Source organism: Carcharhinus amblyrhynchos, unplaced genomic scaffold (assembly GCF_965287045.1).
Source record: "Carcharhinus amblyrhynchos unplaced genomic scaffold, sCarAmb.v2.hapA chromosome_167, whole genome shotgun sequence".
NCBI lineage: Eukaryota > Metazoa > Chordata > Chondrichthyes > Carcharhiniformes > Carcharhinidae > Carcharhinus > Carcharhinus amblyrhynchos.
The window spans coordinates 327,501-353,674 of NW_027649907.1; the positions used below are offsets into that span (position 1 = coordinate 327,501).

The 26,174-nt window shown below is 57.3% G+C and overlaps 1 protein-coding gene across 1 annotated transcript in view; it reads right to left on the reverse strand.

The window, feature by feature from the left end:
* Positions 1–26,174, reverse strand: part of LOC145338769 (haptoglobin-like) — a 35,403-nt gene that overhangs the window by 3,124 nt on the left and 6,105 nt on the right. The window contains exons 5-6 of the mRNA XM_080183157.1: positions 2,813–2,947; positions 390–1,153 (exon numbers count right to left, since the gene is read on the reverse strand). Of these exons, the coding sequence (XP_080039283.1) occupies positions 390–1,153; positions 2,813–2,947 (899 nt within the window). The remainder of the gene's footprint in view (positions 1–389; positions 1,154–2,812; positions 2,948–26,174) is intronic.

Consider the following 26,174-nt stretch of genomic DNA (forward strand, 5'->3'; position numbering starts at 1 on the left):
GGGTCCCCACAGTTTGTTGAGAGGGGGAGGGGAGTAGGACTTGGGTGGAGGGGGGTCGGTTTTTGGGGAGGGTGAAGGGTCCCACGGTTGCGGGAGGGTGGGTGGGGGTGGGGTGGGGGAGACAAGTGAGGGCGTCGGTGCTGGTGGTGGGGGTGGGGGAGGTTACTGAGAGTTTAGCGAGTTAGCCAATCCCGTACAGTGTGGGCCAAAGATTGGGTTGGGGGTGGTTTGGATAAAGGGGGCTCTTGGGAATGGAAGGATTGGAGGTTTTGGGGGTTTGTGGGGGTGATTGGGGAAGAGGGGATGGGGGCCAGGGAAGTGCCCGCCCCACCCCCACACTCCCCCCCACCCCCCGGCTCTGATTTTTAGCCGCAAACTCAATGGTTGGCCATGATCTCCTTGAGCCAGTCGAGGTGGGTGTAGATATTGGTGTAAACGGCATACGTGTCGGCCCGACAGGCCTCGTCGTAGGAGAGGATGCCGGCGGCGTACTCCACGCCCCCCTCCTCCACCACGAAGGGGGCGCCCCGGTCCCCCCGGCACACGTTCTCCTCCAGCGCCGAGCGCTGGGTGCAGAACAGGTCGGGGGCGTCCTCGGCGAAGAGGCCGGGCTGCTTCTGGGCCAGCTGGTGCAGGCACTGGCTGGCGTTGGCCATCCCCAGCTCCACGTACAGTAGGTGGGTGGCGGGCTTCAGCTCCACGCCCATCCCCCAGCCCGCCAGGTGGCCCACCTTGCCTGGGGCAGCCAGGTCGTGCGCGGGCAGGCAGATGGGCATGATATGATTGGAGTAGGTGATGTTCTCCTTGAGTTTGACCAGGGCCAGGTCGTTGCTGTAGACCACAGCATCCTTGGTCTTTGGGTGGGTGAAGATCTTGTCGATGTGGACCTCGTGGGCACTGTCCATTTCCCGGGCATCCTCCATGCCCACGTAGGCATGGAAATTGGCCTTGATCTCTGCCTCCGAGCGCCCCTCTCCCTGGAGGGCGTGGGCGCTGGTCAGCATCCACTGGTGGGCAATCAGTGCCCCGTCGATGATCTCCCCATCGGCCCCCCGCAGCAGCATGCTCCAAGGAGAGGCTCCGTTCACCACCATCCGGCCCCCCACCACCCGCTGGTGGGTCTCCAAATGGACCACGGGACGGCCACAGAGAACTAGAGAGAGAGAGAGAGGGAGAGAACATCAGACTGACCCCTCACCGAGAGAGACAGTGAGAGAGAGAGAGAGAGACAGAGAGAGAGAGACAGAGAGAGAGAGAGAGAGAGAGAGACAGAGAGAGAGAGACAGAGAGAGACAGAGAGAGAGAGGCAGAGAGAGAGACAGAGAGAGAGAGACAGAGAGACAGAGAGAGAGAGAGAGAGAGACAGAGAGAGAGAGACAGAGACAGAGAGAGAGAGGCAGAGAGAGAGACAGAGAGAGAGAGAGAGACAGAGAGACAGAGAGAGAGAGGGAGAGAACATCAGACTGACCCCTCACCGAGAGAGACAGAGAGAGAGAGAGAGAGACAGAGAGAGAGAGAGAGACAGAGAGACAGAGAGACAAAGAGAGAGAGGCAGAGTGAGAGAGACAGAGAGACAAAGAGAGAGAGAGAGAGACAGAGAGAAAGACAGAGAGAGAGAGACAGAGAGACAAAGAGAGAGAGACAGAGTGAGAGAGAGAGACAGAGAGAGAGACAGAGAGAGAGAGAGACAGAGAGACAAAGAGAGAGAGGCAGAGAGAGAGAGACAGAGAGACAAAGAGAGAAACAGAGAGAGGCACAGAGAGAGAGAGACAGAGAGAGAGAGAGACAGAGAGAGAGAGACAGACAGACAGAGAGAGACAGAGAGAGAGACAGAGATACAGAGAGAGAGGCAGAGAGACAGAACATCAGACTGACCCCTCACCGAGAGAGACAGAGAGAGAGAGAGAGAAACAGAGAGAGAAAGAGAGTCAGACAGAGAGAGAGAGGGGGAGAGACAGAGAGAGAGACAGAGTGAGAGAGAGACAGAGAGAGAGAGACAGAGAGACGCAGAGACAGAGAGAGTCTCCCTGTGTAACAGGGGTCCCTGATGGAAGGCAGACAGAGTAAATATGATTCTGTACCTGGCTCGCATGTAGGGATTTCGAAATCAAGGTCAGTGTTTCTCCATTTCCCTTCGATCGTACAGACATAAACAGCTAGACAGCACAACAGGGGTTAGAGTGCAGCACGGCAAACTGATATATCCCCCGGTACCCACCCCACAGTCCCCCGCAGAGCCCATCACCCACTCAGCACTGACCCTCCCACAGTGCGGTGCTCCCTCAGCACTGACCCTCCCACAGTGCGGCGCTCCCTCAGCACTGACCCTCCCACAGTGCGGCGCTCCCTCAGCACTGACCCTCCCACAGTGCGGCGCTCCCTCAGCACTGACCCTCCCACAGTGCGGCGCTCCCTCAGCACTGACCCTCCCACAGTGCGGCGCTCCCTCAGCACTGACCCTACCACAGTGCGGTGCTCCCTCAGCACTGACCCTCCCACAGTGCGGCGCTCCCTCAGCACTGACCCTCCCACAGTGCAGTGCTCCCTCAGCATTGACCCTCCCACAGTGCGGCGCACCCTCAGCACTGACCCTCCCACAGTGCGGCGCTCCCTCAGCACTGACCCTCTCACAGTGCGGCGCTCCCTCAGCACTGACCCTCCCACAGTGCGGTGCTCCCTCAGCACTGACCCTCCCACAGTGCGGTGCTCCCTCAGCACTGACCCTCCCACAGTGCGGCACTCCCTCAGCACTGACCCTCCCACAGTGCGGTGCTCCCTCAGCTCTGTCTGTGGACAGATTACTCGAACCCACCTTCATGGCTGAAATCTCTTTCGTGGTAGTTTGCGTCACAAGTATATTTGATCGCAGAGAGATACGACGTGACCCCGTGCGTTGTCACGTATTCAAAGTGTCCGTGTTCGATATCCTTCGGAACGCCGCACGAAACTGAGAGATAGAAAGGGAGGGAAGGAGAATTCCTCAATCTGGGACACTGAGATCGAACCAAAGCAGGATTCAAAAAGACCCTTCTGCCCATCCAATTCTGCTTTCCCCTTTGATCGGACATTGCTTGACCGAATTTTAACCCCAGCCCCACAATCTTGCCACTCCCCCCTCTAATCTTTCCTCAGTCGGGATAGGGGGACGGGAACTGTCCTCCGAGTGTGGGTCTGACCGAGGGGATAGGGAGACGGGAACTGTGCTCCGAGTGTGGTCTAACCGAGGGGATAGGGAGACGGGAACTGTGCTCCGAGCGTGGGTCTAACCGAGGGATAGGGAAAAGGGAACTGTGCTCCGAGTGTGGGTCTAATCGAGGGGATTGGGAGACGGGAACTGTGCTCCGAGTGTGTGTCTAACCGAGGGGATAGGGAGACGGGAACTGTTCCCCGAGTGTGGGTCTAATCGAGGGGATATGGAGAGGGGAACTGGGTTCCGAGTGTGGGTCGAATTGAGGGGATAGGGAGATGGGAACTGTGCTCCAAGTGTGGGTCTAATTGAGGGGATAGGGAGACGTGAACTGTGCTCTGAGTATGGGTCTAACCGAGGGTATAGGGAGACAGGAACTGTGCTCCGAGTGTGGTCTAATCGACGGAATAGGGAGACGGGAAATGTACACCGAGTGTGGGTCTTATCGAGGGGATAGGGAGATGGGAACTGGGCTCTGCATGTGAAATAACTGAGGGGAGAGGGAGACGGGATCTGTGCTCCGAGTGTGGATCGAAATGAGGGGATAGGGAGACATAGAACATAGAACATTACAGCGCAGAACAGGCCCTTCGGCCCACGATGTTGCGCCGACCAGTTAAAAAGCAATGACCCACGAATGTAAACCAATCCCTTTTCGTCCATAAACCTATCCACGGATCTCTTAAACGCCCCCAAACTAGGCGCATTTACAACTGCAGCAGGCAGGGCATTCCAATCCCTCACCACCCTCTGGGTAAAGAACCTACCCCTGACATCCGTCCTATAACTACCACCCCTTAATTTAAAGCCATGCCCCCTCGTGCTAGCTTTCTCCATCCGAGGAAAAAGGCTATCACTATCCACCCTATCTAAACCTCTAATCATCTTATATGTTTCAATAAGATCCCCTCTTATCCGCCTTCTTTCCAGCGAAAACAACCTCAAATCCCTCAGCCTCTCCTCATAGGACCTCCCCTCCATACCAGGCAACATCCTGGTAAACTTCCTCTGCACCCTCTCCAAAGCCTCCACATCCTTCCTGTGATGTGGGGACCAGAACTGCACACATTACTCCAAGTGCGGCCGCACCAGAGTTGTGTACAGTTGCAACATGACGCTGCGACTCCTAAATTCAATCCCCCTACCAATAAACGCCAAGACACCGTATGCCTTCTTAACAACCTTATCTACTTGATTCCCAACTTTCAGGGATCTATGTACACATACACCTAGATCCCTCTGTTCATCCACACTATTCAAAGTCCTCCCGTTAGCCCTATACTCAACACGTCTGTTACTCCTACCAAAGTGAATTACCTCACACTTCTCCGCATTAAACTCCATCCGCCACCTCTCGGCACAGCTCTGCAACCTGTCTAAGTCACCCTGCAAACTATGACACCCTTCCTCACAATCTACCACACCTCCGACTTTGGTGTCATCAGCAAATTTACTAATCCACCCAACTATACCCTCATCCAGATCATTAATAAAAATTACAAACAGCAGTAGCCCCAAAACAGATCCCTGAGGCACACCACTCGTAACCGAACTCCATGATGAATATTTACCATCAACCACCACCCTCTGTCTCCTATCCGCTAGCCAATTCCTGATCCAATTCCCTAGATCACCCCCAATCCCATACATCTGTATTTTCTGCAGAAGCCTACCATGGTGAACCTTATCAAACGCCTTACTAAAATCCATATATACCACGTCCACTGCCTTACCCCCATCCACCTCTTTGGTCACTTTCTCAAAAAACTCAATAAGGTTAGTAAGGCACGACCTACCCCCCACAAAACCATGCTGACTATCTCCAATCAATTTATTACTCTCCAAATAACTATAAATCCTATCCCTAATAATTTTTTCCAAAACCTTGCCCACAACAGAAGTGAGACTCACCGGTCTATAATTCCCGGGGAAGTCTCTGTTCCCCTTCTTAAACAATGGGACAACATTCGCTAACCTCCAATCTTCTGGTACTATACCAGAGGCCAACGACGACCTGAAGATCAGAGCCAGAGGCTCTGCAATCACTTCTCTTGCCTCCCAGAGAATCCTGGGGTAAATCCCATCCAGACCAGGGGACTTATCTATTTTCAAACCCTCCAGAATATCCAGCACATCCTCCTTATCAACTGTAACACTGTCAATTCTACTCCCCTGCAACCCAGTGTCCTCCTCAGCTATATCCATGTCCCCCTGCGTGAACACCGAAGAGAAATATTGGTTCAATGCCTCTCCAATCTCCTCCGGTTCCACACGTAACTTCCCTCTGCTGTCTATAACTGGCCCTAATCTTGCCCTAACCAACCTTCTGTTCTTGACATACCTATAGAACGCCTTAGGATTCTCCTTAACCCTATCAGCCAAAGTCTTCTCATGTCCTCTTTTAGCCCTTCTTAGCTCACTCTTCAACTCCCTCCTAGCCAATCTAAAGCTTTCTAGTGCACTACCCGAGCCCTCACGTCTCATCCGAACATAAGCCTCCTTTTTCTTTTTAACCAACGAATCAACTTTTTTGGTGCACCACGGTTCCCTAGCCCTACCAATTCCTCCTTGCCTGACAGGGACATACCTATCACGGACTCGCAGTAGCTGCTCCTTGAAAAAACTCCACATTTCGGACGTTCCCAGTCCCTGTAATCTCCTAGTCCAACCTATGCTTCCTAATTCTCTCCTAATAGCCTCATAATTACCCTTCCCCCAGCTAAAACCACTGGCCCGAGGTTCATGCCTATCCCTTTCCATCACTAAGGTGAACGTAACCGAATTGTGGTCACTATCACCAAAATGCACACCAACTTCCAAGTCTAACACCTGGTCTGGCTCATTTCCCAGCACCAAATCCAATATAGCCTCACCTCTAGTTGGCCTATCTACATACTGAGTCAAAAAACCTTCCTGCACGCTTTGTACAAAAACTGACCCCTCTAACGAGCTAGAGCTATAAAAATTCCAATCAATATTTTTAAAGTTAAAATCCCCCATAACAATCACCCTATTACTTTCACTCCTAACCAGGATCGTCTCCGCAATCCTTTCCTCAACCTCTCTAGAACTTTTTGGAGGTCTATAAAAGACTCCCAACAGGGTGACCTCCCCTCTCCTATTTCTAATCTCCGCCCACACTACCTCAACATACAAGTCCTCATCAAACTTCACAGCACAGTGCTCCCTCAGCACTGACCCTCCCACAGTGTGGCGCTCCCTCAGCACTGACCCTCCCACAGTGTGGCGCTCCCTCAGCACTGACCCTCCCACAGTGCACAGCTCCCTCAGCACTGACCCTCCCACAGTGTGGCACTCCCTCAGCACTGACCCTCCCACAGTGTGGCGCTCCCTCAGCACTGACCCTCCCACAGTGCACAGCTCCCTCAGCACTGACCCTCCCACAGTGTGGCACTCCCTCAGCACTGACCCTCCCACAGTGCGGTGCTCCCTCAGCACTGACCCTCCCACAGTGCGGTGCTCCCTCAACACCAACCCTCCCACAGTGCGGCGCTCCCTCAGCACTGTCCCTCCCACAGTGTGGCACTCCCTCAGCACTGACCCTCCCACTGTGTGGCGCTCCCTCAGCACTGACCCTCCCACAGTGCACAGCTCCCTCAGCACTGCCAATCCAATATAATCCATCCTTATTCAGATACACATCAGGATCGACTCAGAACCCAGAGCAATAAATATTGCAAAAACACTCACCCTCAACTTCCCTCCTGTGGCGAATGCGAAAACCTGGTTAAAACAAAAGATTGAAATAAAACATTGTTAGAACCTGTACCAGGTATGACCAAATCCTAGAGACAAATCCCCACAGTGCGGTGCTCCCTCAGCAGCAACCCTCCCACAGTGCGGCACTCCCTCAGCACTGACCCTCCCACAGTGCGGCGCTCACTCAGCACTTACCCTCCCACAGTGCGGTGCTCCCTCAGCATTGACCCTCCCACAGTGCAGAGCTCCCTCAGCACTGACCCTCCCACAGTGCGGCGCTCCCTCAGCACTGACCCTCCCACAGTGCAGAGCTCATATGTTAGCCTTCATAGGAAGAGGTATAGAATATAAGAGTAGGAGTCTGATGTTGCAGTTGTATAGAACGTTGGTTAGGCCTCACTTGGATTACTGCGTCCAGTTCTGGTCGCCGTACTACCGGAAGGATGTAGAGATCCTGGAGAGAGTGCAGAGGAGATTTACCAGGATGCTGCCTGGTATGGAAGGGCTGTCTTACGAGGAAAGATTGAACGAACTTGGGCTGTTTTCCCTTGAGAGACGTCGGCTGAGGGGGGATCTAATAGAGGTTTATAAGATTATGAAGGGGATAGATAGAGTAAATGGTGGTAAGCTTTTTCCGCTATTAGAAATGGATAGAACGAGGGGTCACGGGCTTAGGGTGAGGGGGGCTAGGTATAAGACAAATATTAGAGGGCAGTTTTTCACGCAAAGGGTAGTGGGGGTGTGGAATGCACTGCCGAGTAAGGTGGTGGAAGCAGGCACGCTAGGGTTGTTTAAGAGTCACTTAGACAGCCACATGAGCGGGCTACATATAGGGGGATATAGTAGGCCTTACTAAACATTGTAGGCTTGGGATTCCGTTTTTGCCTCAGGGATGTTAGTCTTTGCCTGTTTAATAATGAATTTTTTTGTCTCCACAGGCAGTTAAGTCCAGCAAGGGGCATGCATGCGGCAGGTTGTAGTGGGCAGCTCTTGGACGTTGCTTCGGGAGTTGCCTATTGCTTCATGTCGTTAGTGTGCTTAAACTGGACCATCACGAGGGCAACATGACAGCTCAGAGACTATCTCTGTTGCTGTGCGGACACATGGATTTGGGCCTGTGTCTGTGGGAGTTTGCACGTTCTCCCCGTGGTTGCGTGGGTTTCCTCCGGGTGCTCCGGTTTCCTCCCACATCCCCAAAGATGTGCTTTTAGGCTGATTGATTGGGTAACAAATTGTCCCTAAATTGGACCTCCCTGATCCTCGCACATTAGGCGTAGGCTAAAATCATGAATAGGTCACTGAGACAGTGGGACGGAGGCGCGGGCTCGTTGGGCCGAAGGGCCTGTTTCCCGTGCTGTGTTGTTCATTGTTCTTTGTTCACTGCGAATCCAACATGAACCACCCTTATTCAGATACACATCAAGATCTCCACAGAGCCCAGAGTAACTAACATCGTAAAAACACTCACCGTCATGGTGCCCCCTGGGCTCAATGGTAGCACCAGGTTAAAACAAAAGATTGAAATAAAACACTGGCCGAACCAGTTCCAGGAACAAACTTATCCTGGAGATAAACTCCCACAGTGCAGCGTTCCCTCAGCACTGACCCTCCCACAGTGCGGTGCTCCCTCAGCACAGACCCTCCCACAGTGCGGTGCTCCCTCAGCACTGACCCTCCCACAGTGCGGCGCTCCCTCAGCACCGACCCTCCCACAGTGCGGCGCTCCCTCAGCACTCACACTCCTACAGTGCGGCGCTCCCTCAGCATTGACCCTCCCACAGTGCAGAGCTCCCTCAGCACTGACCCTCCCACAGTGCAGAGCTCATAAGAACATAAGAACATAAGAAATAGGAGCAGGAGTCAGCCATCCAGCCCTTCGAGCCTGCCCCGCCATTCAATAAGATCATGGCTGATCTGTCGTGGCTCAGTTCCACTTTCCCGCCCTCTCCCCATAACCCTTAATCCCTTCTCTTATCAAAAACCCATCAACCCGCGTCTTAAAAATATTTAGCGAGGCAGCCTCCACCACTTCAACGGGCAGAGAATTCCAGAGATTCACCACCCTTTGAGTGAAGAAGTTCCTCCTCAACTCCGTTCTAAACCGCCCCCCCTTTATCTTGAGGCTGTGCCCCCTAGTCCTATTGTCCTTTCTGAGCGGGAAGAGTCTTTTCACCTCTATCCTATCCATCCCATTCATCATCTTATACGTCTCAACGAGATCTCCTCTCATTCTTCTCAACTCTAACGAGTACAAGCCCAGTTTATTCAGCCTCTCCTCATAGCTCAACCCCTTCAACTCCGGTATCAGCCTAGTAAACCTCCTCTGCACTCCCTCCAAGGCCAAAATATCCTTGCGTAAGTACGGCGACCAAAACTGCACACAGTACTCCAGTTACGGCCTCACCAATGCCCTATACAGCTGCAGCAAGACCTCCCTACTTTTATATTCAATCCCCCTCGCTATGAAGGCCAGCATCCCATTCGCCTTCCTGACCACCTGCTGCACCTGCAGGCTGGGTTTTTGCGACTCATGCACAAGGACCCCGAGGTCCCTCTGTACCGTCGCCTGCTGCAGTTTTTCGCCTCGTAAGTAATAGTCCTTCCTACCATTCTTCCTACAAAAGTGGACCACCTCACACTTGCCAACATTAAATTCCATTTGCCATTTCCTCAGCTCCCTCAGCACTGACCCTCCCACAGTGCGGCGCTCCCTCAGCATTGACCCTCCCACAGTGCAGAGCTCCCTCAGCACTGACCCTCCCACAGTGCGGCGCTCCCTCAGCATTGACCCTCCCACAGTGCGGCACTCCCTCAGCACTGACCCTCCCACAGTGCGGCACTCACTCAACACTGACCCTCCCACAGTGCGGCGCTCCCTCAGCATTGACCCTCCCACAGTGCAGAGCTCCCTCAGCACTGACCCTCCCACAGTGCGGCGCTCCCTCAGCACTGACCCTCCCACAGTGCGGCGCTCCCTCAGCACTGACCCACCCACAGTGCGGCCCTCCCTCAGCACTGACCCTCCCACAATGCGGCGCTCCCTCAGCACTGACGCTCCCACAGTGCAGCGCTCCCTCAGCACTGACCCACCCACAGTGCAGCCCTCCCTCAGCACTAACCCTCCCGCTGTGCGGCGCTCCCTCAGCACTGATCCTCCCACAGAACGGCACTCCCTCAGCACTGACCCTCCCACAGTGCGGCGCTCCCTCAGCACTGACCTCCCACAGTGCGACAGTCCCTCAGCGCTGACCCTCCCACAGTGCGGCGCTCCCTCAGCGCTGCGAACCCAAACTCAACCACACTTATTCAGATACACATCAAGATCTCCTCAGAGCCCAGAGTAACTAACATTGTAAAAACACTCACCGCCATGGTGCCCCCTGGAGTCAACAATAGAACCTGGTTGAAACAAAAGATTGAGATAAAACACTGGCCGAACCTGTTCCAGGAACAAACTTATCGGAGAGACAACTCCCACAGTGCGGCGCTAACTCAGCACCGACCCTCCCACAGTGCGGCGCTCCCTCAGCACTGGCCCTCCCACAGTGCGGCGCTCCCTCAGCACTGACCCTCCCACAGTGCGGCGCTCCCTCAGCACTGACCCTCCCACAGTGCGGCGCTCCCTCAGCACTGACCCTCCCACAGTGCGGCGCTCCCTCAGCACTGACCCTCCCACAGCGCGGCGCTCCCTCAGCACTGACCCTCCCACAGTGCAGCAATTTCCGCCTCGAATTTCCTGCCTGATGGCTTCATATTTCCCTCACTCCAGGTGAAAACTTCCCAAGATAGCTTGGTCCCAGTTCCCTCGAGTGCGAGTGTGAAGGCGACAGAGTTATGATCACTATTCCCCAAATACTCCCCCACAGAGAGATCCGACACTTGTCCAGGTTCATTCTGCAAAGCCAGATCTCCAGAGAGCCCAGAATACGAAACATTGCAAACACACTCACCATCCTTGTGTGTGATATCCTCAGCTTCATCAACTGGATAAAAAATAGATGGAAATAAAACACTGTTAGACCCAGTTCCCAAAATCCACCCTTCCCTGGGAAGTTATTCCCACAGTGCGGCGCTCCCTCAGCACTGACCCTCCCACAGTGCGGCGCTCCCTCAACACTGACCCTCCCACACTGCGGCGCTCCCTCAACACCAACCCTCCCACAGTGCGGCGTTCCCTCAGCATCGGCCCTCCCACAGTGCGGCGCTCCCTCAGCACTGACCCTCCCACAGTGCGGCGCTCCCTCAGCACTGACCCTCCCACAGTGCGGCGCTCCCTCAGCACTGACTCTCCCACAGTGCGGCGCTCCCTCAGCATTGACCCTCCTGCAGTGCGGCGCTCCCTCAGCACTGCGAATCCAACATAAACCATCCTTATTCAGATACACATCAAGATCTCCACAGAGCCCAGAGTAACTAACATCGCAAAAACACTCACAGTCGTGGTGCCCCGTGGGCTCAATCGTAGAACCTGGTTAAAACAAAAGATTGAAATAAAACATTGCTAGAACCTGTTCCAGGAACGAACTTATCCTGTAGACAAACTCCCACAGTGCGGCACTCAGTCAGCACCGACCCTCCCACAGTGCGGTGCTCCCTCAGCACTGACCCTCCCACAGTGCGGCGCTCCCTCAGGACTGACCCTCCCACAGTGCGGCACTCACTCAACACTGACCCTCCCACAGTGCAGCACTCACTCAGCACCAACCCTCCCATAGTGCGGCGCTACTTCAGCACTGACCCACCCGCAGTGCGGAGCTCCCTCAGCATCGACCCTCCCACAGTGCGGCGCTCCCTCAGCACCGACCCTCCCACAGTGCGGCACTCCCTCAGCACTGTCCATCCCACAGTGCGGCACTCACTCAGCACTGACCCTTCCACACTGCGGAGCACCTTCAGCACCAACCCTCCCTCAGTGCGGCGCTCCCTCAGCACCGACCCTCCCACAGTGCGGCGCTCCCTCAGCACCGACCCTCCCACAGTGTCGCATTCCCTCAGCACTGACCCTCCCACAAGTGCGGTGCTCCCTGAGCACTGACCCTCCCTCAGTGCGGCACTCCCTCATAACTGACCCTCCCACAGTGCGGAGCTCCCTCCGCACTGACCCTCCAACAGTGCGGCGCTCCCTCAGCACTGACCCTCCCACAGTGCGGCCCTCCCTCAGCACTGACCCGTCCACAGTGCGGCGCTCCCTCAGCACTGACCCTCCCACAGTGCGGAGCTCCCTCCGCACTGACCCTCCAACAGTGCGGCCCTCCCTCAGCACTGACCCTTCCACAGTGCGGTGCTCCCTCAGCACTGCGAATCCAACATAAACCACCCTTATTCAGATGCACATCAAGATCTCCACAGAGCCCAGAATAACTAACATCGCAAAAACACTCACAGTCGTGGTGCCCCGTGGGCTCAATCGTAGAACCTGGTTAAAACAAAAGATTGCAATAAAACATTGTTAGAACCTGTTCCAGGAATGAACTTATCCTGTAGAAAAACTCCCACAGTGCGGCACTCACTCAGCACTGACCCTCCCACAGTGCGGGGCTCCCTCAGCACTGACCCTCCCACAGTGCGGCGCTACCTCAGCACTGACCCTCCCACAGTGCGGAGCTCCCTCAGCACTGACCCTCCCACAGTGCGGCGCTCCCTCAGCACTGACCCTCCCACAGTGCGGCACTCCCTCAGCACCGACCCTCCCACAGTACGGCGCTCCCTCAGCACTGACCCTCCCACAGTGCGGCGCTCCCTCAGCACTGACCCTCCCACAGTGCGGCGCTCACGCAGCAGCGACCCTTCCACAGTGCGGTGCTCCCTCAGCACTGACCCTCCCGCAGTGTGGCGCTCCCGCAGCACTGTCCCTCCCACAGTGCGGTGCTCCCTCTGCAACGACCCTCCCACAGTGCGGCGTTCCCTCAGCACTGACCCTCCCACAGTGCGGAGCTCCCTCAGCACTGACCCTCCCACAGTGCGGTGCTCCCTCTGCAACGACCCTCCCACAGTGCGGCATTCCCTCAGCACTGTCCCTCCCAGAAGTGCGGAGCTCCCTCAGCACTGACCCTCCAACAGTGCGGTGCTCCCTCAGCACTGACCCTCCAACAGTGCGGCGCTCCCTCAGCACTGGCCCTCCAACAGTGCGGAGCTCCCTCAGCACTGACCCTCCCACAGTGCGGCGCTCACTCAGCACTGACCCTCCCACAGTGCGGCGCTACCTCAGCACTGACCCTCCCACAGTGCGGAGCTCCCTCAGCACTGGCCCTCCCACAGTGCGGCGCTACCTCAGCACTGACCCTCCCACAGTGCGGAGCTCCCTCAGCACTGACCCTCCCACAGTGCGGCGCTCCCTCAGCACTGACCCTCCCACAGTGCGGCGCTCCCTCAGCACTGACCCTCCCACAGTGCGGCACTCCCTCAGCACTGACCCTCCCACAGTGCGGCGCTCCCTCAGCTCCGACCCTCCCACAGTGCGGCACTCCCTCAGCACTGACCCTCCCACAGTGCGGCACTCACTCAGCACTGACCCTCCCACAGTGTGGCGCTCCCTCAGCACCGACACTCCCGCAGTGCGGTGCTCCCTCAGCACTGTCCCTCCCGCAGTGTGGCGCTCCCGCAGCACTGTCCCTCCCACAGTGCGGTGCTCCGTCTGCAACGACCCTCCCACAGTGCGGCGTTCCCTCAGCACTGACCCTCCCACAGTGCGGAGCTCCCTCAGCACTGACCCTCCCACAGTGCGGTGCTCCCTCTGCAACGACCCTCCAACAGTGCGGCATTCCCTCAGCACTGTCCCTCCCACAAGTGCGGAGCTCCCTCAGCACTGACCCTCCCACAGTGCGGCACTCACTCAGCACTGACCTTCCCACAGTGCGGCGCTCCCTCAGCACCGACCCTCCCACAGTGCGGCGCTCCCTCAGCACTGACCCTCCCACAGTGCGGCGCTCCCTCAGCACTGACCCTCCCACAGTGCGGCGCTCCCTCAGCACTGACCCTCCCACAGTGCGGCACTCCCTCAGCACTCACACTCCTACAGTGCGGCGCTCCCTCAGCACTGACCCTCCCACAGTGCGGCGCTCCCTCAGCACTGACCCTCCCACAGTGCGGCGCTCACGCAGCAGCGACCCTTCCACAGTGCGGTGCTCCCTCAGCACTGACCCTCCCGCAGTGTGGCGCTCCCGCAGCACTGTCCCTCCCACAGTGCGGTGCTCCCTCTGCAACGACCCTCCCACAGTGCGGCGTTCCCTCAGCACTGACCCTCCCACAGTGCGGAGCTCCCTCAGCACTGACCCTCCCACAGTGCGGTGCTCCCTCTGCAACGACCCTCCCACAGTGCGGCATTCCCTCAGCACTGTCCCTCCCAGAAGTGCGGAGCTCCCTCAGCACTGACCCTCCAACAGTGCGGTGCTCCCTCAGCACTGACCCTCCAACAGTGCGGCGCTCCCTCAGCACTGGCCCTCCAACAGTGCGGAGCTCCCTCAGCACTGACCCTCCCACAGTGCGGCGCTCACTCAGCACTGACCCTCCCACAGTGCGGCGCTACCTCAGCACTGACCCTCCCACAGTGCGGAGCTCCCTCAGCACTGGCCCTCCCACAGTGCGGCGCTACCTCAGCACTGACCCTCCCACAGTGCGGAGCTCCCTCAGCACTGACCCTCCCACAGTGCGGCGCTCCCTCAGCACTGACCCTCCCACAGTGCGGCGCTCCCTCAGCACTGACCCTCCCACAGTGCGGCACTCCCTCAGCACTGACCCTCCCACAGTGCGGCGCTCCCTCAGCTCCGACCCTCCCACAGTGCGGCACTCCCTCAGCACTGACCCTCCCACAGTGCGGCACTCACTCAGCACTGACCCTCCCACAGTGTGGCGCTCCCTCAGCACCGACACTCCCGCAGTGCGGTGCTCCCTCAGCACTGTCCCTCCCGCAGTGTGGCGCTCCCGCAGCACTGTCCCTCCCACAGTGCGGTGCTCCGTCTGCAACGACCCTCCCACAGTGCGGCGTTCCCTCAGCACTGACCCTCCCACAGTGCGGAGTTCCCTCAGCACTGACCCTCCCACAGTGCGGTGCTCCCTCTGCAACGACCCTCCAACAGTGCGGCATTCCCTCAGCACTGTCCCTCCCACAAGTGCGGAGCTCCCTCAGCACTGACCCTCCCACAGTGCGGCACTCACTCAGCACTGACCTTCCCACAGTGCGGCGCTCCCTCAGCACCGACCCTCCCACAGTGCGGCGCTCCCTCAGCACTGACCCTCCCACAGTGCGGCGCTCCCTCAGCACTGACCCTCCCACAGTGCGGCGCTCCCTCAGCACTGACCCTCCCACAGTGCGGCACTCCCTCAGCACTCACACTCCTACAGTGCGGCGCTCCCTCAGCACTGACCCTCCCACAGTGCGGCGCTCCCTCAGCACTGACCCGCCAAAGTGCGGTGCTCCCTCAGGACCGACCCTCCCACAGTGCGGCGCTCCTGCAGCACTCACACTCCCACAGTGCGGCGCTCCCTCAGCACTGACCCTCCCACAGTGCGGCACTCCCTCAGCACTCACACTCCCACAGTGCGGCGCTCCCTCAGCACTCACACTCCCACAGTGCGGTGCTCCCTCAGCACTCACACTCCCACAGTGCGGTGCTCCCTCAGCACTCACACTCCTACAGTGTGGGGATACAAAGAACAAAGAACAAAGAACAACACAGCACGGGAAACAGGCCCTTCGGCCCAACGAGCCCGCGCCTCCGTCCCACTGTCTCAGTGACCTATTCATGATTTTAGCCTACGCCTAATGTGCGAGGATCAGGGAGGTCCAATTTAGGGACAATTTGTTACCCAATCAATCAGCCTAAAAGCACATCTTTGGGGATGTGGGAGGAAACCGGAGCACCCGGAGGAAACCCACGTAACCACGGGGAGAACGTGCAAACTCCCACAGACACAGGCCCAAATCCATGTGTCCGCACAGTAACAGAGATAGTCTCTGAGCTGTCATGTTGCCCTCGAGATGGTCCAGTTTAAGCACACTAACGACATGAAGCAATAGGCAACTCCCGAAGCAACGTCCAAGAGCAGCCCACTACAACCTGCCGCATGCATGCCCCTTGCTGGACTTAAATGCCTGTGGAGACAAAAAAATTCATTATTAAACAGGCAAAGACTGTAACATCCCTGAGGCAAAACGTATTCCCAAGCCTACAATGTTTAGTAAGGCCTACTATATCCCCCTATATGTAGACCGCTCATATGGCTGTCTAAGTGACTCTTAAACAACCCTAGCGTGCCTGCTTCCACCACCTTACTCGGCAGTGCATTCCACACCCCCACTACCCTTTGCGTGAAAAACTGCCCTCTAATATTTGTCTTATACCTAGCCCCCCTCACCCTAAGCCCGTGACCCCTCGTTCTATCCATTTCTAATAGCGGAAAAAGCTTACCACCATTTACTCTATCTATCCCCTTCATAATCTTATAAACCTCTATTAGATCCCCCCTCAGCCGACGTCTCTCAAGGGAAAACAGCCCAAGTTCATTCAATCTTTCCTCGTAAGACAGCCCTTCCATACCAGGCAGCATCCTGGTAAATCTCCTCTGCACTCTCTCCAGGATCTCTACATCCTTCCGGTAGTACGGCGACCAGAACTGGACGCAGTACTCCAAGTGAGGCCTAACCAACGTTCTATACAACTGCAACATGAGACTCCTACTCTTATATTCTATACCTCTTCCTATGAAGGCTAACATACCATACGCTTTCCTCATCACATTCTGCACCTGCACCGACACCTTCAGGGACTTGTGCACTTGCACCCCCAGGTCTCTCTGCGTATCTATACTCCGGATAGTTAGGGCACCTGCCCTACACCAATCCTTCAACCACGCATTTAGTTGGAGCTAAGGGAGGTGAGAGATGAAATTGCTGGGCCTCTGACGCAAATCTTTGTCTCTTCTTTGGACACAGGTGAGGTCCCAGAGGATTGGCGCATTGCAAATGTAGTACCGTTGTTTAAGAAGGGTCAGAGGGATAACCCAGGGTATTATAGGCCGGTGAGCTTGACTTCAGTTATAGGCAAGCTAATGGAGAGGATCCTCAAGGATAGGATGTCTGAACATCTGGAGCGCTGCAATCTGATCAGGGATACGCAGCATGGCTTCGTTACAGGGAGGTCGTGCCTTACGAATCTAGTGGAATTTTTTGAAGAGGTGACAAAAACGGTTGACGAAGGACAAGCCGTTGATGTCGTCTATATGGATTTCAATAAGGCGTTTGACAAGGTCCCTCATGGTAGGCTGATAGAAAAGGTGAAGGCTCATGGGATACAAGGCCAGGTATGTAGATGGGTGGAGAACTGGCTTGGGAGGAGGAGACAGCGAGTAGTAGTGGAAGGCTCCTTTTCCAGTTGGAGGCCTGTCACCAGTGGTGTGCCGCACGGCTCGGTACTTGGACCTCTTCTGTTTGTGGTATATATTAATGACTTGGAAGAGTGGGTAGGTGGTGTGATCAGCAAATTTGCTGATGACACTAAGATGGTTGGATTGGCGGGTACTGAGGAGCAGTGCCTGGCAATGCAATAGGACATAGACAGGCTGGTAGATTGGGCAGATAGATGGCAAATGGAAATTAATCTGGAGAAATGCGAGGTGATGCACTTTGGCCAGAATAATGTGGAGGGGAGTTATACGATAAAAGGTAGAACTATCCGGAGTATAGATACGCAGAGAGACCTGGGGGTGCAAGTGCACAAGTCCCTGAAGGTGTCGGTGCAGGTGCAGAATGTGATGAGGAAAGCGTATGGTATGTTAGCCTTCATAGGAAGAGGTATAGAATATAAGAGTAGGAGTCTGATGTTGCAGTTGTATAGAACGTTGGTTAGGCCTCACTTGGAGTACTGCGTCCAGTTCTGGTCGCCGTACTACCGGAAGGATGTAGAGATCCTGGAGAGAGTGCAGAGGAGATTTACCAGGATGCTGTCTGGTATGGAAGGGCTGTCTTACGAGGAAAGATTGAACGAACTTGGGCTGTTTTCCCTTGAGAGACGTCGGCTGAGGGGGGATCTAATAGAGGTTTATAAGATTATGAAGGGGATAGATAGAGTAAATGGTGGTAAGCTTTTTCCGCTATTAGAAATGGATAGAACGAGGGGTCACGGGCTTACGGTGAGGGGGGCTAGGTATAAGACAAATATTAGAGGGCAGTTTTTCACGCAAAGGGTAGTGGGGGTGTGGAATGCACTGCCGAGTAAGGTGGTGGAAGCAGGCACGCTAGGGTTGTTTAAGAGTCACTTAGACAGCCATATGAGCGGGCTACATATAGGGGGATATAGTAGGCCTTACTGAACATTGTAGGCCTGGGAATACGTTTTGCCTCAGGGATGTTAGTCTTTGCCTGTTTAATAATGAATTTTTTTTGTCTCCACAGGCATTTAAGTCCAGCAAGGGGCATGCATGCGGCAGGTTGTAGTGGGCTGCTCTTGGACGTTGCTTCGGGAGTTGCCTATTGCTTCATGTCGTTAGTGTGCTTAAACTGGACCATCTCGAGGGCAACATGACAGCTCAGAGACTATCTCTGTTGCTGTGCGGACACATGGATTTGGGCCTGTGTCTGTGGGAGTTTGCACGTTCTCCCCGTGGTTGCGTGGGTTTCCTCCGGGTGCTCCGGTTTCCTCCCACATCCCCAAAGATGTGCTTTTAGGCTGATTGATTGGGTAACAAATTGTCCCTAAATTGGACCTCCCTGATCCTCGCACATTAGGCGTAGACTAAAATCATGAATAGGTCACTGAGACAGTGGGACGGAGGCGCGGGCTCGTTGGGCCGAAGGGCCTGTTTCCCGTGCTGTGTTGTTCTTTGTTCTTTGTTCACTGCGAATCCAACATGAACCACCCTTATTCAGATACACATCAAGATCTCCACAGAGCCCAGAGTAACTAACATCGTAAAAACACTCACCGTCATGGTGCCCCCTGGGCTCAATGGTAGCACCAGGTTAAAACAAAAGATTGAAATAAAACACTGGCCGAACCAGTTCCAGGAACAAACTTATCCTGGAGATAAACTCCCACAGTGCAGCGTTCCCTCAGCACTGACCCTCCCACAGTGCGGTGCTCCCTCAGCACTGACCCTCCCACAGTGCGGCGCTCCCTCAGCACTCACACTCCTACAGTGCGGCGCTCCCTCAGCATTGACCCTCCCACAGTGCAGAGCTCCCTCAGCACTGACCCTCCCACAGTGCAGAGCTCATAAGAACATAAGAAATAGGAGCAGGAGTCAGCCATCCAGCCCTTCGAGCCTGCCCCGCCATTCAATAAGATCATGGCTGATCTGTCGTGGCTCAGTTCCACTTTCCCGCCCTCTCCCCATAACCCTTAATCCCCTCGCTTATCAAAAACCCATCAACCCGCGTCTTAAAAATATTTAGCGAGGCAGCCTCCACCACTTCAACGGGCAGAGATTCACCACCCTTTGAGTGAAGAAGTTCCTCCTCAACTCCGTTCTAAACCGCCCCCCCTTTATCTTGAGGCTGTGCCCCCTAGTCCTACTGTCCTTTCTGAGCGGGAAGAGTCTTTTCACCTCTATCCTATCCATCCCATTCATCATCTTATACGTCTCAACGAGATCTCCCCTCATTCTTCTAAACTCTAACGAGTACAAGCCCAGTTTATTCAGCCTCTCCTCATAGCTCAACCCCTTCAACTCCGGTATCAGCCTAGTAAACCTCCTCTGCACTCCCTCCAAGGCCAAAATATCCTTGCGTAAGTACGGCGACCAAAACTGCACACAGTACTCCAGTTACGGCCTCACCAATGCCCTATACAGCTGCAGCAAGACCTCCCTACTTTTATATTCAATCCCCCTCGCTATGAAGGCCAGCATCCCATTCGCCTTCCTGACCACCTGCTGCACCTGCAAGCTGGGATTTTGCGACTCATGCACAAGGACCCCGAGGTCCCTCTGCACCGTCGCCTGCTGCAGTTTTTCGCCTCGTAAGTAATAGTCCTTCCTACCATTCTTCCTACAAAAGTGGACCACCTCACACTTGCCAACATTAAATTCCATTTGCCATTTCCTCAGCTCCCTCAGCACTGACCCTCCCACAGTGTGGCGCTCCCTCAGCACTGACCCTCCCACAGTGCGGCGCTCCCTCAGCATTGACCCTCCCACAGTGCAGAGCTCCCTCAGCACTGACCCTCCCACAGTGCGGCGCTCCCTCAGCACTGACCCTCCCACAGTGCGGCGCTCCCTCAGCATTGACCCTCCCACAGTGCGGCGCTCCCTCAGCATTGACCCTCCCACAGTGCGGCGCTCCCTCAGCACTGACCCTCACACAGTGCGGCGCTCCCTCAGCACTGACCCTCCCACAGTGCGGCGCTCCCTCAGCACTGACCCACCCACAGTGCGGCCCTCCCTCAGCACTGACCCTCCCACAGTGCGGCGCTCCCTCAGCACTGACGCTGCCACAGTGCAGCGCTCCCTCAGCACTGACCCACCCGCAGTGCGGCCCTCCCTCAGCACTAACCCTCCCGCTGTGCGGCGCTCCCTCAGCACTGATCCTTCCACAGAACGGCACTCCCTCAGCACTGACCCTCCCACAGTGCGGCGCTCCCTCAGCACTGACCCTCCCACAGTGCGACAGTCCCTCAGCGCTGACCCTCCCACAGTGCGGCCCTCCCTCAGCACTGACCCTCCCACAGTGCGGCGCTCCCTCAGCGCTGCGAACCCAACCTCGACCACACTTATTCAGATACACATCAAGATCTCCTCAGAGCCCAGAGTAACTAACATTGTAAAAACACTCACCGCCATGGTGCCCCCTGGGGTCAACAATAGAACCTGGTGGAAACAAAAGATTGAGATAAAACACTGGCCGAACCTGTTCCAGGAACAAACTTATCGGAGAGACAACTCCCACAGTGCGGCGCTAACTCAGCACGGACTCTCCCACAGTGCGGGGCTCCCTCAGCACTGACCCTCCCACAGTGCGGCGCTAACTCAGCACCGACCCTCCCACAGTGCGGCGCTCCCTCAGCACTGACCCTCCCACAGTGCGGCGTTCCCTCAGCACTGACCCTCACACAGTGCGGCGCTCCCTCAGCACTGACCCTCCCACAGTGCGGCGCTCCCTCAGCACTGACCCTCCCACAGTGCAGCAATTTCCGCCTCGAATTTCCTGCCTGATGGCTTCATATTTCCCTCACTCCAGGTGAAAACTTCCCAAGATAGCTTGGTCCCAGTTCCCTCGAGTGCGAGTGTGAAGGCGACAGAGTTATGATCACTATTCCCCAAATACTCCCCGACAGAGAGATCCGACACTTGTCCAGGTTCATTCCGCAAAGCCAGATCTCCAGAGAGCCCAGAATACGAAACATTGCAAACACACTCACCATCCTTGTGTGTGATATCCTCAGCTTCATCAACTGGATAAAAAATAGATGGAAATAAAACACTGTTAGACCCAGTTCCCAAAATCCACCCTTCCCTGGGAAGTTATTCCCACAGTGCGGCGCTCCCTCAGCACTGACCCTCCCACAGTGCGGCGCTCCCTCAACACTGACCCTCCCACACTGCGGCGCTCCATCAACACCAACCCTCCCACAGTGCGGCGTTCCCTCAGCACCGACCCTCCCACAGTGCGGCACATCCACAGCACTGGCCATCCCACAGTGCGGCGCTCCGTCAGCATCGGCCCTCCCACAGTGCGGCGCTCCCTCAGCACTGACCCTCCCACAGTGCGGCGCTCCCTTAGCACTGACCCTCTAACAGTGCGGCGCTCCCTCAGCACTGACTCTCCCACAGTGCGGCGCTCCCTCAGCACTGACCCTCCCACAGTGCGGCGCTCCCTCAGCACTGACCCTCCCACGGTGCGGTGCTCCCTCAGCACTGACTCTCCCACAGTGCGGCGCTCCCTCAGCACTGACCCTCCTGCAGTGCGGCGCTCCCTCAGCACTGGCCCTCTCACAGTGCGGCGCTCCCTCAGCATTGACCCTCTCACAGTGCGGCGCTCCCTCAGCACTGACCCTCCTGCAGTGCGGCGCTCCCTCAGCACTGGCCCTCTCACAGTGCGGCGCTCCCTCAGCATTGACCCTCCCACAGTGCGGCGCTCCCTCAGCACTGCGAATCCAACATAAACCATCCTTATTCAGATACACATCAAGATCTCCACAGAGCCCAGAGTAACTGACATCGCAAAAACACTCACAGTCGTAGTGCCCCGTGGGCTCAATCGTAGAACCTGGTTAAAACAAAAGATTGAAATAAAACATTGTTAGAACCTGTTCCAGGAACGAACTTATCCTGTAGAAAAACTCCCACAGTGCGGAACTCACTCAGCACTGACCCTCCCACAGTGCGGCGCTCCCTCAGGACTGACCCACCCACAGTGCGGAGCTCCCTCAGCACTGGCCCTCCCACAGTGCGGCTCTACCTCAGCACTGACCCTCCCGCAGTGCAGCACTCCCTCAGCACTGACCCTCCCACAGTGCGGCGCTCCCTCAGCACTGACCCTCCCACAGTGCAGCGCTCCCTCAGCACTGACCCTCCCACAGTGCGGCGCTCCCTCAGCACTGACCCTCCCACAGTGTGGCGCTCCCTCAGCATTGACCCTCCCACAGTGCGGCGATCCCTCAGCACTGACCCTCCCACAGTGCGGCACTCCCTCAGCACTGACCCTCCCACAGTGCAGCGCTCCCTCAGCTCTGACCCTCCAACAGTGCGGCGCTCCCTCAGCTCCGACCCTCCCACAGTGCAGCACTCACTCAGCACTGACCCTCCCACAGTGTGGCGCTCCCTCAGCACCGACACTCCCGCAGTGCGGCGCTCCCTCAGCACCGACCCTCCCACAGTGCGGTGCTCCCTCAGCGCTGACCCTCCCACTGTGTGGCGCTCCCTCAGCACTGACCCTCCCACAGTGCACAGCTCCCTCAGCACTGCCAATCCAATATAATCCACCCGAATTCAGATACACATCAGGATCCACTCAGAGCCCAGAGCAAGAAATATTGCAAAAACACTCACTGAGATGGTGCCCCCTGGCATCAGTGTTCAAACCTGGTGAAAACAAAAGATTGAACTAAAACATTGTTAGAACATGTGCCAGGTATGACCAAATCCTGGAGACAAATTCCCACAGTGCGGCGCTCCCTCAGCACTGACCCTCCCACCGTGCGGCGCTCCCTCAGCACTGACCCTCCCACAGTGCGGTGCTCCCTCAGCACTGACCCTCCCACAGTGCGGCTCTCCCTCAGCACTGACCCTCCCACAGTGCGGTGCTCCCTTAGCACTGACCCTCCCACAGTGCGGCGCTCCCTCAGCACTGACCCTTCCACAGTGCGGTGCTCCCTCAGCACTGACCCTCTCACAGTGCGGTGCTCCCTCAGCACTGACCGTCCCACAGTGCGGAGCTCCCTCAGCACTGTGTCACCCACAGTGCGGCGCTCCCTCAGCACTGACCCTCCCACAGTAGGGCGCTCCCTCAGCACTGACCCTCCCACTGTAGGGCGCTCCCTCAGCACTGACCCTCCCACTGTGCGGTGCTCCCTCAGCACTGACCCTCCCACAGTGCAGCGCTCCCTCAGCACTGAGTCACCCACAGTGCGGCGCTCCCTCAGCACTGACCCTCCCACAGTAGGGCGCTCCCTCAGCACTGACCCTCCCACTGTGCGGTGCTCCCTCAGCACTGACCCTCCCACAGTGCGGCACTCCCTCAGCACTGGCCCTCCCAGAGTGCGGTGCTCCCTAAGCACTAACCCTCCCACAGTGCGGCGCTCCCTCAGCACTGACCCTCCCACAGTGCGGCGCTCCCTCAGCACTGACCCTCCCACAGTGCGGCGCTCCCTCAACACTGACCCTCCCACAGTGCGGTGCTCCCTAAGCACTAACCCTCCCACAGTGCGGCGCTCCCTCAGCACTGACCCTTCCACAGTGCGGCGCTCCCTCAGCACCGACCCTCCCAAAGTGCGGCGCTCCCTCAGCACTGACCATCCCACAGTGCGGCGCTCCTCAGCACTGACCCTCCCACAGTGCGGCGCTCCCTCAGCACTGACCCTCCCACAGTGCGGTGCTCCCGAAGCACAAACCCTCCCACAGTGCGGAGCTCCCTCAGCACTGACCCTCCCAATGTGCGGCGCTCCCTCTGCACTGACCCTCCCACAGTGCGGCGCTCCCTCAGCACTGACCCTCCCACAGTGCGGCGCTCCCTCAGCACTGACCCTCCCACAGTGCGGTGCTCCCTTAGCACTGACCCTCCCACAGTGCGGCGCTCCCTCAGCACTGACCCTTCCACAGTGCGGTGCTCCCTCAGCACTGACCCTCCCACAGTTGGGCGCTCCCTCAGCACTGACCCTCCCACAGTGCGGCGCTCCCTCAGCACTGACTCTCCCACAGTACGGCGCTCCCTCAGCACTGACCCTCCCACTGTGCGGTGCTCCCTCAGCACTGACCCTCCCACAGTGCGGCGCTCCCTCAGCACTGACCCTCCCACAGTGCGGCACTCCCTCAGCACTGACCCTCCCACAGTGCGGCGCTCCCTCAGCACTGACCCTCCCACAGTGCGGCGCTCCCTCAGCACTGACCCTCCCACAGTGCGGCGCTCCCTCAGCACAGACCCTCCCACAGTGCAGTGCTCCCTCAGCACTGACCCTCCCACAGTGCAGTGCTCCCTCAGCACTGACCCTCGCGCAGTGCGGCGCTCCCTCTGCACCGACCCTCTCACAGTGCGGCACTCCCTCAGCATGGACCCTCTCACGGTGCGGTGCTCCCTCAGCACTGACCCTCCCACAGTGCGGCACTCCCTCAACACTGACCCTCCCACAGTGCGGTGCTCCCTCACCACTGACCCTCACACCGTGCGGCGCTCCCTCAGCACTGACCCTCCCACAGTGCGGCAATCCGTCAGCACTGACCCTCCCACAGTGCGGCGCTCCCTCAGCACTGACACTCACACAGTGCGGCGATCCCTCTGCACTGACCCTCCAACAGTGCAGCACTCCCTCAGCACTGACCCTCCCACAGTGCGGTGCTCCCTCAGCGCTGACCCTCCACAGTGCAACGCTCCCTCAGCACTGACCCTACCACAGTGCGGCGGTCCCTCAGCACTGACCCACCCACAGTGCGGCGCTCCCTCAGCACTGACCCTCCCACAGTGCGGTGCTCCCTAAGCACTGACCATCCCACAGTGCGGCGCTCCCTCAGCACTGACCCTCCCAGAGTGCGGTGCTCCCTAAGCACTAACCCTCCCACAGTGCGGCGCTCCCTCAGCACTGACCCTCCCACAGTGCGGCGCTCCCTCAGCACTGACCCTCCCACAGTGCGGCGCTCCCTCAGCACTGACCCTCCCACAGTGCGGCGCTCCCTCAGCACTGACCCTCCCACAGTGCGGCGCTCCCTCAGCACTGACCCTCCCACAGTGCGGAGCTCCCTCTGCACCGACCCTCTCACAGTGCGGTGCTCCCTCAGCACTGACCATCCCACAGTGTGGCACTCCCTCAGCACTGACCCTCCCACAGTGCGGCACTCCCTCAGCACTGACCCTCCCACAGTGCGGCACTCCCTCAGCACTGACCCTCCCACAGTGCAGTGCTCCCTCAGCACTGACCCTCCCACAGTACAGTGCTCCCTCAGCACTGACCCTCCCACAGTGCGGCGCTCCCTCTGCACCGACCCTCTCACAGTGCGGTGCTCCCTCAGCACTGACCATCCCACAGTGTGGCACTCCCTCAGCACTGACACTCCCACAGTGCGGCGCTCCCTCAGCACTGACCCTCCCACAGTGAGGCGCTCCCTCAGCACTGACCCTCCCACAGTGAGGCGCTCCCTCCTGCACCGACCCTCTCACAGTGCGGTGCTCCCTCAGCACTGACCCCTCCCACAGTGCGGTGCTCCCTCAGCACTGACCCTCCCACAGTGCGGTGCTCCCTCAGCACTGACCCTCCCACAGTGAGGCGCTCCCCTCAGCATTGACCCTCCCACAGTGAGGCGCTCCCTCAGCACTGCGAATCCAACATAAACCACCCTTATTCAGACACACATCAAGATCTCCTCAGAGCCCAGAGTAACTAACATCGTAAAAACACTCTCCGACATGGTGCCCCGTGGGCTCAATCGTGGAACCTGGTTAAAACAAAAGATTGACGTAAAACATTGTTAGAACCTGTTCCAGGAACGAACTTATCCTGTAGACAAACTCCCACAGTGCGGAACTCACTCAGCACTGACCCTCCCACAGTGCGGCACTCCCTCAGCTCTTACCCTACCACAGTGCGGCGCTCCCTCAGCTCTTACCCTACAACAGTGCAGCGCTGCC